The sequence below is a fragment of the Doryrhamphus excisus genome, linkage group LG2 (genome assembly GCF_037039965.1).
Source record: "Doryrhamphus excisus strain RoL-2023G ecotype Guam linkage group LG2, RoL_Dexc_Guam_v1.1, whole genome shotgun sequence".
NCBI lineage: Eukaryota > Metazoa > Chordata > Actinopteri > Syngnathiformes > Syngnathidae > Doryrhamphus > Doryrhamphus excisus.
The window spans coordinates 18,931,319-18,943,423 of NC_136358.1; the positions used below are offsets into that span (position 1 = coordinate 18,931,319).

At 44.9% G+C, this 12,105-nt stretch overlaps 1 protein-coding gene across 1 annotated transcript; it reads right to left on the reverse strand.

Moving 5' to 3' along the window:
- Positions 1 to 40: 40 nt before the first annotated feature.
- Positions 41 to 11,673, reverse strand: LOC131132019 (sortilin). Its single transcript, XM_058077161.2, has 21 exons — positions 11,358 to 11,673; positions 11,189 to 11,251; positions 9,567 to 9,643; positions 9,388 to 9,484; positions 7,997 to 8,164; positions 7,842 to 7,915; positions 7,552 to 7,598; positions 6,631 to 6,767; positions 6,475 to 6,558; positions 5,028 to 5,088; positions 3,409 to 3,561; positions 3,040 to 3,137; positions 2,874 to 2,973; positions 2,633 to 2,807; positions 1,245 to 1,438; positions 983 to 1,175; positions 804 to 920; positions 591 to 738; positions 411 to 517; positions 219 to 336; positions 41 to 147 (listed from the first exon to the last, which is right to left on the reverse strand). The coding sequence occupies exons 1-21, from the start codon at positions 11,583 to 11,585 to the stop codon at positions 130 to 132; spliced, it is 2,457 nt and encodes an 818-aa protein (XP_057933144.2). The 5' UTR covers positions 11,586 to 11,673; the 3' UTR covers positions 41 to 129.
- Positions 11,674 to 12,105: the final 432 nt, after the last annotated feature.

Sequence of the window (12,105 nt, forward strand, 5' to 3'; positions counted from 1 at the left end):
AAAACTCTTAAAAAGACAATAAAGCGATAAACTGCATGAATGTCAATAAATAAATATATTAAATTCTTTTGTGGTTGTCCTGTAGAGCCGAGGAACCCTCCTGGAGTCTTATGGTCCGACGGGTGAACTTCACTGCAGAAGATTTAGCTGAAAAAGACAGCATGCAGCAATCAGTTCTTTTCATATAAATCAATGTAAAGGATGCCAGTTGTATCTACATTATCCGAGTCCTGTGGACTGCTTGTTCCGTTGCTGCTGGTGGCGCTTTCTAGGTCCCCTGCGATGCCGTTGCGGTCATCTTGACTCTGGAGATTGGAGAAGCGATAGTCTGGTGCCCTGCAAGTTCAAACTCTGAGCTGAAAGTGGTCCGGTTCCTAAAACCCGTCAGGTGTGTTCTAGAAGTGGCTCACCTGTTGCGGTAAACGCCTCTTTTGATGGCTATGAAAGCGGAGACGACCGCTGCCACCACGATGACGCCTGCTCCGGCGCACACCAGCATCAGCACCATCCTCTCCCGCTGGGAACATTTAAACGGGACACATCTGCTAAAGCCTTAAAATCAGTTCCTGAAGAGCCGATATCCGACGTACCGGTGTGTCAAAATGGCTAACTGGCAACTCGGAGCGTGTGGGCGGTGAATTGGAGGTGGGCTTGACACCGCAGGGTCTTATGATGGTTTGCACCGCCAGTTGAGGAGAAAATCCCCCTTCACATCTGTCGCTTGGGACCTTCCGATACCTGGCAACAAGAGAAGGTTACAAGATCTTGGACTTGCTGGTATTTTCATGAGGAGCATCCGTTACCCCGCCGTGAAGAGCTCATCCTCTTGTCCGTTCAGACACGTCTCCAAAGTTTTGTTGTGGGCATCGGGCTGTGGCACACACTTGGACGTGTTAACATGGCGGTAGTAGCCGTAGTCGCTGTGAAGAAGAATAGTTCAAAATGGACGCTCATGATGACATCACACTGCTTCCGTTCTCACCACAAGTAGTCCTCTCTGGTGCACAAGCAGGGAATTTCTTTCTTCCTCGGGATGAAACCGCGACCGTTCCTGCACACGGATTCTTTCCTCCGCCTCCTGTACGTCTCCTTGATGCCTAAGACGCAGCCGTCCATCTCTGAAGCTCCTCCCTGCGGCGAATGAGCCAACCACTCTTCATAATCCTGCTCATCACCTGAAGGAACATCACATTGTAGGATCTGGAGGTTTTCCGGAGGGTTTTCCCGGCATTTCCGAAACTCACACTCTCTAGTGACGAGGCTCTGGAAGTCGATGGTGACGGCAACCCACATGGGCTGGCCGTCGTCTTCGGGACGAAAGCCCCAAACGCTGACGCTCAGGGCCTTGGTGCCCGGCTCGGAAGACAAGCCGGCGAAGAAGAAGGGCTGCTCTGTGAAATTGTACGACTTCCAGCACCGCCCCTCATCTGTGGAGAACCTGAGGATGGGGGGAGTGTTAAGGTATTGTCCAAATATAAGATGACCCCCCCCCGAAGTCTGGTTTGCATGTGTACGTTTTGTCCGAGGTTCAAATCACCTTCCTATATTCTCTGTGTGGACGTTGCATGTTTGGCTAACGGGAGACTGTAAGTCAGGGGTGTCCTAACTTTTTCCAGCATAGGTCACATTGTTTTATCAATTTTAGCACTTTTTCCCCCCCAACATAATTTTCCAAAAATTGATTCTCAGATTTCAACTGTCTGCTACTAAAATCACATTATTTTTAATAATTTAAAAAATAATTTTAATTTAATTTTTAATCATTATTAATATTCCAAATTTATTATTGTGAGAATATATTAAAATTTTTGTAATAGTTAATTGTAAAAGTATATTATTATTATAATTATAATTACTGTTTTATTTAGCTTCCAACAATATTCATTCATTCATTTTGTACCGCTTATCCTCAAGAGGGTCGCGGGGGTGCTGGAGCCTATCCCAGCTGTCTTCGGGCGAGAGGCGGGGTACACCCTGGACTGGTGGCCAGCCAATCACAGGGCACATCTAGACAAACAACCATTCACACTCACATTCATACCTATGGACAATTTGGAGTCGCTAATTAACCTAGCATGTTTTTGGAATGTGGGAGGAAACCGGAGTACCGGAGAAAACCCACGCATGCACGGGGAGAACATGCAAACTCCACACAGAGATGGCAGAGGGTGGAATTGAACCCTAGTCTCCTAGCTGTGAGGTCTGCGTGCTAACCACTCGACCACTCTGCAGCCCCTTCATTATTACCCTTTGAATATTAAGTTGCTGTGTGATGAGAATGTGGGAGGAAACCGGAGTACCTGGAGAAAACCCACGCATGCACGGGAAGAACATGCAAACTCCACACAGAGATGGCCGAGGGTGGAATTGAACTCGGGTCTCCGAAAATCTTTTTTCTTTCATATTTAATCTTTAGCCTCTCGCCCGAAGACAGCTGGGATAGGCTCCAGCACCCCCGCAACCCTCATGATGATAAGTGGTAGAAAATGAATGAATGAATTTCATTCCTATGATCCTAAAATAATGTGATGTTATTCTCATGATATGACAACATTTTCCTATGAATGCTTATATGAATACTACTAGTATGTAAACAGACTGACTGGTCTTGACACAAAGTGCGTGTTAGTACTTGATGGTCTTGACTTGTCCTTCTCGCTGAGCCTCCACAGCCACCACAAGACCGCCAGAGTCCAGTATGCTGTAGTGATGGGGACCCCTTAAAGTCCCTCTCCAGTTGTAGCCCCCGTCTGATGACACAAAGACATCCGGGTGCTGCGATGACGACAGGCAATCCCCCACGGTGCCTAATGAAGACGTGAGAGTCAAAATACTAAAACACTGATCCAGGACGGAGTCGAAGTCGTGGCTACCGTGGGCGATGACGAGACCGACGGCGGTGGGTTCGGACATGAGGAGCATGGGCACGATGCGATTGATGCGACTGTGTTCTCCGTGAATGTGAAGATTGCACTGGTCAAAAGAGCGTCATTAGCGTCAAAATACATATCTGCTATGTCCGAAGCACACGGGACACACATTCTTTACTTCCTGTCCACATTCTACATTCCCGGGTTTGGAAAGCTGCTGCCATCTTCCTCCGCGATTGAAGGAAATGACCGATCGTATTCGTCCATCTGAAAAAAAATAAGAAAACAGTACAGCCCTTATATTTCAAAGTCAGAAAAGTACCACTTCCACACGGAATGGGAGGAGAACTTCTTTTCACTCGATCGTGTGAGACTTGATGCGGCGTTAAGGTAATGTCATGGAAAAATGGGTTTTGGACATTAGGGTTGGAATTATGACAAAAACAAAGGCTCTGCTGTACACTGACTACTCTTATTATTTTAATTTCTATGTGATATGAAATATGATGGCTGTCCTCTCTTGTGTCTGCTCCTTTACCTTGGTCCAGTTTGTTGGTGAGGTAAACGCCTCGCAGCGACGTGACGTTCCGGAAGTCGCTCTTCCTCTGCCCGTCAAAAAGGTGGCGCTCCAGGGATTTGGAGAAAAGGATGCCGCGGTCGTCCGACGTGTACATGGTTCCGAAGTAGGTGTCTGACGTTTGGTAAATATCACATCGCATCACATGACCTTCTGTAAATGATACTCAGAAATGTGTCAAGGTCAAATGGGAGTGTGTGTGTGTGTGTGTGTGTGATCTCCAGATACATTTGTCAGCCCGTTTACATTGTAACCTAAATCCTACTCGCTATCTCTCCCATTCATCTAAACTCCAAAGGCGAATGGGAGAAGTTTGAAGTGAGTTTTTCCTTGCCGGGATCAGATGTCAGATTGTTGCCGGCTATCTACCAGCCCTTGGAGGCTCTTTTGTGATTAAGGGCTAAAGTATATACATAAATAAACATGACTTTTGATCTCATAATTTTTACTTTTTATGTCGTAATATTCTTATATCATAATTGACTTCTTATAATTTTGACTTTTTATCGCAAAAGTTCGACATTTTATGTCATAACTTTGACTTTTTCTCTCGTAATATTACTTTCTTATCTCATAATTGATTTTTTATCTCGTAATTTTGACATTTTATGTCATTATTTGTCATTTTTATGTCATAATTTTGACATTCTATGTAATTATTTGTACTTTTTATCTCATAATTGTGACATTTTAAGTCATTATTTGTACTTTTTACCTCATCATTTTGACTTTTTATCTGATATTATTTTCATATCTCACAATTGACTTTTTATCTCATCATTGAGATTTTTTTAATCTCATAATTTTGACATTTTATGTCATTATTTGTCCTTTTTATCTCATCATTTTTGACATTTTATGTAATTATTTGTACTTTTTACTTCATAATTTTGACTTTTTATTTAATATTTTTTTGTATCTCATAATGGACTTTTTATCTCATAATTTAGACTTTTTATTTAATATTATTTTTGTATCTCATAATTGACTTTTTATCTCATAATTTAGTTTTTTTATCTAATAATTTTGACATTTAATGTCATTATTTGTCCTTTTTATCTCATATTTGTAACATTTTATGTCATTATTTGTACTTTTTACCTCATAATTTTGACTTTTTATCTCATATTATTTTCGTATCTCATAATTGACTTTTTATCTCATAATTTAGATTTTTTAATCTCATAATTTTGACATTTTATGCAATTATTTGTCCATTTTATCTCGTAATTTTGACTTTGTATCTCATAATTTTGACATTTCATGTAATTATTTGTCCTTTTTATCTCATAATTTTGACATTTTCTCTCATAATATTATTTTCGACTTTTTATCTCATCAAATGACAATTATGACTTTTTATCTCTTTTTTCTTCCCTATTGATGCCAGAAAGGCTGCCAGCAGGACGGCCTGAGAAAGCAAACACCGTCCAGCTGTGCCGTGGACGAAAGGAATGATGTGTCAGCGGCAGCCACAACCGGTGAAACCGGTTCACGCTTTTGCCGTTGAGCTTTTCCATTACAACAACAGAAAAAAAACATGGGCTGAGAGTCGATACGGTGGATTTGTTTGTTGTTACCTCCAGGATTGTCCACATGCATGAACAGCATGTCCTCATCGCCGTCCAAGATGGAGTAAAACTGCAAGCAAACATGAGCAGGAGAGAACGTGATGACTTAACGTGCTTCCAACCACATCACACATGCTAATTCCATGTGGGAATTGTACTAGCAGTTGCTCATCATTCATTTCTTTGGAACCCCCCCCTAAAATAGAACCATATTGACAAAAGGGTTGCCATTTGTATTATTCATGCATTCATTCATTTTCTAGGGTCGCGGGGGATGCTGGAGCCTATCCCAGCTGTCTTCGGGCGAGAGGCGGGGTACACTCTGGACTGGTGGCCAGCCAATCACAGGGCACATATAGACAAACAACCATTCACACTCACATTCATACCTATGGACAATTTGGAGTCGCTAATTAACCTAGCATGTTTTTGGAATGTGGGAGGAAACCAGAGTACCCGGAGAAAACCCACGCAACATGCAAACTCCACACAGAGATGGATTGAACTCAGGTCTTCTAGCTGTGAGGTCTTCCTGCTAACCACTAGACCACCGTGCTGCAAAGCATTCATTCATTTTCCACCGCTTTTCCTCACAAGTGTCGCGGGGGTGCTGGAGCCTATCCCAGCTGTCTTCAGGCAAGAGGCAGGGCACACCCTGGACTGGTGGCCAGCCAATCACAGGGCACATATAGACAAACAACCATTCACACTCACATTCATACCTATGGACAATTTGGAGTTGCCAATTAACCTAGCATGTTTTTTTTTTTGAATGTGTGCACGGGGAGAACATGCAAACTCCGGGTGGAATTGAACCCTAGTCTCCTAGCTGTGAGGTCTGTGCACTAACCACTCGATCACCATGCAGCCCCATTCGTATTAACTATCTGATTTCTTGATGCCAGTAATTCCAGGAGGCGAGTGGGAATGTTGCTCCAAGTGCTGAAGATAGCTTCATGGAGAACATCCACTGTCTGGAACTGATGTCCGTATTGGGAAATCCATCCCCAAATGTCCCCTCCATCGGGTTTAGATGATGGGAACACGCAGGATGGTCCAAAAGAGTCGGCTTAGTAGTAGTCCTGTTGATGAAGCCAGTCATGAGCACACAGACCAGGGCCTTCAGTGATGCCGTTTGATACCCCTGCACAACCTGAAGTTCCATTGTCACAGCAAACAGGTGGGATCAACTTTCTTCCACCGTTCAGTGTTTGGTGCCTGCAAATGCTTTGTTCTTCTCCAAAGATGGAATCAGATGGTTGTTGGACCGCCCTCGGCTGGGGGTGGTCTTGACGGACAGCCAATGCCATCCTCTGGTGATGTTTTTAGGGTCTCTTTTTTTTGTTCCATGTACTGAATTTCCATTCCTGACATTTTTTAATTGGTCTTAACACTTTTTTCAAGTGTATTGCCGCCATTTTTTTCTTCTTCACGCTTCAAATTTAAAAACGCTCACCTGCTCAGTGGAAGCAGAAGGAAGTAGCGCCCGACTGAAAGTGTCTCCTTGGTCGGAGGAAAAATACATGACCCTGGGGGACCGCTGGCAGGGAGATAACATACGTTGTGTAAATGCTAACTTTTTTGTTGACGTGTGAAAAATAAGATGCGGTACCGTGTCTTCCATGACCGAGAAGAACAGAAAGGCTCCGATGTACCCGAAGCTGAAGACGTCCTCATGGATGATGGTGAAGGTCTTCCCGAGGTCCTTTGTCCTCTTCAGCTGTAAATCTCCTCGCTCTTCTGCATCCACTACAACCGCAAGTACAAAATCCAGTTTATGTGCCTATATTGACAAATATTTAATACTACTACAACTACTACACAATGTACTATAAATACTTAATACAGTGCAGCATATTTTTGGAATGTGATCTTTCAGATCTCTTGACTGTGTGACCACCATGCTAACTACTAGGCTACTATTATTGTTTTTATTCATGACCATATTCATTCATTCATTTTCTATCACTAGGCTAATTAGCCTAGCATGTTTTTGGAATGTGGGAGGAAAGCGGAGTACTCGGAGAAAACCCACGCATGCACGGGGAGAACATGCAAACTCCACACAGAGATGTCCGAGGGTGGGGAAAGACAAAATAAGAAGCCAAAAAGTTACCACTTCCACACAAAATAGGAGGAGAACTCATTCATTCATTCATTTTCTACCGCTTTTCCTCACGAGGGTTGTGGGGGGTGCTGGAGCCTATCCCAGCTGTCTTGGGGCTGGAGGCGGGGTAGACCCTGGACTGGTGGCCAGCCAGCCAATCACAGGGCACATATAGACAAACAACCATTCACACTCACATTCATACCTATGGACAATTTGGAGTCGCTAATTAACCTAGCATGTTTTTGGAATGTGGGAGGAAACCGGAGTACCCGAAGAAAAACCCACGCATGCATGGGGAGAACATGCAAACTCCACACAGAGATAGCCCGAGGGTGGAATTGAACCCTAGCTGTGAGGTCTGCGCCCTAACCAGTCGACTGCCGTGCCGCCCAAAAATTGTGATACTGGAACTTTTTGACTTACTTGTGTCTGCTTTGCTGCAGCTGAAGAACAAGTTGATACCGGCGCCCCTAAAGGACAGACGGCCATTGACGTTGATCCCAGAATTAGCATTCATGACATTGCATATTTATTAATTTTTTGCTTAAAAAATATGCTTTTTGAGCAAAAATTTTCAATTTTTCTGCAGAAATCAGAATATCAGATATGAATCACTGGTGTTTTTTTCACCATCCTCTTGCGATTGAATAGGTAACCCCTTAGAAAAATGGGGGAGTGGTCTGTGTTTTGGTTGACTTCCTGTTTATTCCCACCATGAGAAGGAATGCACTCCATCATGAACTTTTGTCCACTTGGCACCAAAGTCCGGAGACAGCCACAGACCGCCCTGCAAGTCAGGAACAGCAACATGGTATGATTAGCTTCTTCTCCGAGGCCTTGACACACACACTCACACACACACACTCACATCGATGCTGAGCGCTACAAGGTAGTCTGGGTTGAGGAAGTGGTAAGTGATGGGTTGTGCCAAGTGGAAGGGGAGCTGAATGACGCGGAAGGTGGCGCCAGCGTCAGTGGAGGTGAAGATGATGCCTCCTGGATGGTCCACCACTGGGGTGTCTGCTGCCAGTATCACCTGTCAGTCAAACATAGCATCGGGTTTGTCACTTCTTGTTTTAGTGTTGCCACCAGACGCAGCGGCGATCTCTGCTCCGGAACTGCAAGAGGAATTCCAATCGGAGCTGCAACGGAGCCGCGCCGGATCCAGTGTGAGCCTCAGGTTAGAGAATAAATAGATTGGCTCTTGCACCGAGCTTTCAGTCTAGAGCTGCCCAATCTTGTCTGGAGCTGTCCAAGACTGGTGTGTGTCCCACCTAGCCTTTGAGGATCACCTTGTCTAGGGCTGTCCTATCTAGTCTAACTGGTGTGTGTCCCACCTAACCTTTGAGGATCACCTAGTCTGGGGCTGTCCTATCTAGTCTGACTGGTGTGTCCCACCTAACCTTTGATGGTCACCTTGTCTAGTGCTGTCCTATCTAGTCTGACTGGTGTGTCCCACCTAGCCTTTTAGGATCACCTTGCTTAGGGCTGTCCTATCTAGTCTGACTGGTGTGTCCCACCTAGCCTTTGAGAATCACCTAGTCTAGGGCTGTCCTATCTAGTATCTGGTCTGACTGGTGTGTGTCCCACCTAGCCTTTGAGATCACTTTGTCTAGGGCTGTCCTATCTAGTCTGACTGGTGTGTCCCACCTTGCCTATGAGGATCGCCTTGTCTAGGGCTGTCCTATCTAGTCTGACTAGTGTGTCCCACCTAGCCTTTGAGGATCACCTAGTCTCAGGCTGTCCTATCTAGTATCTGGTCTGACTGGTGTATGTCCCACCTAGTCTTTGAAGATCACCTTGTCTGGGGCTGTCCTATGTAGTCTGACTGGTGTGTTTCTCACCAAGCCTTTGAGGATCACCTCGTCTAGGGTTGTCCTATCTAGTCTGACTGGTGTGTCTCACCTAGCCTTTGAGGATCACCTAGTCTCGGGCTGTCCTATCTAGTATCTGGTCTAACTGGTGTGTGTCCCACCTAGCCTTTTAGGATCACCTTGCTTAGGGCTGTCCTATCTAGTCTGACTGGTGTGTGTCCCACCTAGCCTTTGAGGATCACCTTGTCGAGGGCTGTCCTATCTAGTCTGACTGGTGTGTCCCACCTAACCTTTGAAAATCACCTAGTCTGGGGCTGTCCTATCTGGTCTGACTGGTGTGTCCCACCTAGCCTTTGAAAATCACCTAGTCTAGGGCTGTTCTATCTAGTCTAATTGCCCCCCCCCCCGTTCAATGCCCCGAGAAGCCAAACAAGAAAAAACTCACAGAACTTCCTGGTCCCACGCTGACGCCAAACTCCTCTTTGATGAAGGTGTGGTTGATGCTGTGAGAGATGTCGTGGAAGGACTTGCCGTAATCCGTACTGATGAGAAAGGCGCGGTCACGTGATGACTGTTGTATGTCGTATGTGTCATGCTTAACTGCTTTATGTACCATCTACCCACCTTCTGTACAGTCGAGAGGAACCGCCTTCCAGGAAGGTGTCTATGGGGGCGCTGATGGTTGACAAGACCAGGATGACCTACATGTGAGAAAGATCAAGCTAACATGGACTTCGGGTGGTCCTACTCCAGACTATGCTCATTGGGAACCATTATCTTTTTACACAAATGCCTTCTGCTGGACGTGAACTTAATTTGGTAACTTTTATTCAAGCTCATTATTTTTGACCTGCTACCTTTTTAGCATCAAAAGCTAAACAGGCTAGCATGGATTTGTGGATGCCCCAAATAGTTTTATTACTATTTCTGATTAAGAAAAATTTGGGATACATGCTTTGCAGCACGGTGGTCTAGTGGTTAGCGGGCAGACCTCACAGCTAGGCGACCTGAGTTCAATCCAAAGCTGTTTGGAGTTTGTATGTTCTCTCCGTGCATGCGTGGGTTTTCTCCGGGTACTCCGGTTTCCTCCCACATTCCAAAAACATGCTAGGTTAATTAGCGACTCCAAATTGTCCATAGGTATGAATGTGAGTGTGAATGGTTGATTGTACTTGGAACTGACTTTGTAGTTGGGAGACACCGGTTCTGTCTCCTATGCTATAGGAGGACTCGCTTGGACTTCTTGTCCTGTTTGGACCTTTAATAGTTCTAGTAGTATAAGCCCAGTTGTGCCTGGCATGGTGCCCATTGCTCCCTCCTTTGTTGGCTTTGTGTGACTCATTAGCCACGTTTACATGAGGTGTTTTTCTCTTTCCGAATGGAATCTTTCCGAATGACCTTTCCGAAAGCAATGGTATACATGGAAAGGAATATTCCAATCTCTTGTCTACATGCGGCGCTATAATCAACCAGAATAGTCAATGGGGCATTCGCAGTAAAACGTAAATACCAACATCACGTGATACCGACTTCCTCGAGTTTTTCTTTCACTTGTTGGAATAACTCCGTATTGCCAGTTTTTCCGTCGTCCGGTCTTGAAATTTAGTTTGAATCAAAAACAAACTTTCCTTAGCAGTCCAGTGCCGATTGCTTGCCTCCATTTTTTTTTAAATCGAAGAACATCTGGAGCTGCGTGTTACGTCATATCTCAGCATTCGCTGAAAGAACGCACCCGGGAACAGGAAAAGATAAAGTTCAATCTTGCTAATATTTTATAATTAAACTCGGGACATGTTTTATATAGATATGTATTTTCTTTTTTAATAAAACTGGACTTGTGAATGGCGTATAGAAGGGTTTAGATTCTGTTCCACAGATGGTGCTAATGCACACGAAAGCTGCTTGCCAACCGCCAATAAACAACAGAAGAAGAAGAACGCACCCAGACAACTTTCCGTTTGAGCGGGTACAAGATACCTCAATCGGATTGGGGAAAGGAATATTCCACCCCTGGGAATCCGATTATATATTCATTTGGATTGGCACTTTTCTTTTTTTCGGGATGATGTGTATACAAAGGTTACATTCTTTCCGTTTGCGCAAATAAACCGAATGGAATTGGATTATTGGGTCCATGTATACATGGCTAATGAAGAGACTGACTGTTTTTGGGCCTCACGCCTCACAGAACACATACTAGTGTAAAATAATGGCTACATATATAATATAATTTTTATGATACTCACCCCTGTGCCATCACCCACCCATGTGAGGATCACATAAGAGCCATCATCACCGTTAAAACCTGTCTAAGAGCAAAAAGACACCACATTATGCTGAATCAAGTACATGGACTTTGCCCCCCTTGCCCATTCACCAAAGTGGACATTCCACACAATTCAAACACACCCTCACCTCATGTGTGTTGTCATCCAGAACTTCGTGCTCCTCAGGTGTCAGGCTGACCCGGCAAGACTCAAAGGAAGCCCCTCTGGAAGCCCTGGAAGTCCCAGCGTCTCTCCTGACTTGACTCCGCGCTGCATCCAACCCAGTTCGGCCAAAACTCGGCCTCATGACGCGCCCTTCCCCGCAATGAAGCAGCAGCAGGCCTTCGAGCACCACCACCACCACCCTCCAGACCATGACCGGTGCCAGTTCCACTCAGGAGCCCTACTGGAGGTGTCCGTGGGCAGCAACGAGTCCCAAGTAAGTAAGTGCAGTGAGCGTCGCCGGCAGGCGTGGGAGTGGGGAGGGAAGAGCTGGGAGGACGGGTCATTAACATGGAAAGTGCTGCGTGGAGGCTTGGGTGCTCTCCAGCAGGTGCTTAAACCCGCATCCCCCTCCACCTGCTGGAGAGTGTCCCCATGTGACCTACCTGGACGACATGTGGGCTCCACTTGAACCATTGCAGACCTTTAAAAGACAATAAATCATAACGAACGGGACCCCGATTTCCAATTCCGCCAATTATAGTGTAATAGAAACACTTGTCCACAGAGGGCGCCATTGAGTAACGCTAAACAAGTACATCCAAAGGCGAAAATTACAACAGGTCTACTAAAATACTCCACTCGAGTAAAAGTGCAGTTACTTGATTACAATTTTACTACACAAAAAATAGTTTACTACATTTAGTACAAAAAAATATCCTCAAATACAAATT

Bases quoted from the DNA above. Each gene is read 5' to 3' on its own strand.
- LOC131132019 (XM_058077161.2), bottom strand. From the start codon at position 11,585: ATGGTCTGGAGGGTGGTGGTGGTGGTGCTCGAAGGCCTGCTGCTGCTT. The intron at 8,165-9,387 runs GTGAGTTTTTTC...TTTGACTGACAG, and splicing joins GCGTGGGACCAGGAAGTTCT to GTGATACTGGCAGCAGACAC. The intron at 5,089-6,474 runs GTGAGCGTTTTT...GTTTGCTTGCAG, and splicing joins CTTCTGCTTCCACTGAGCAG to TTTTACTCCATCTTGGACGG.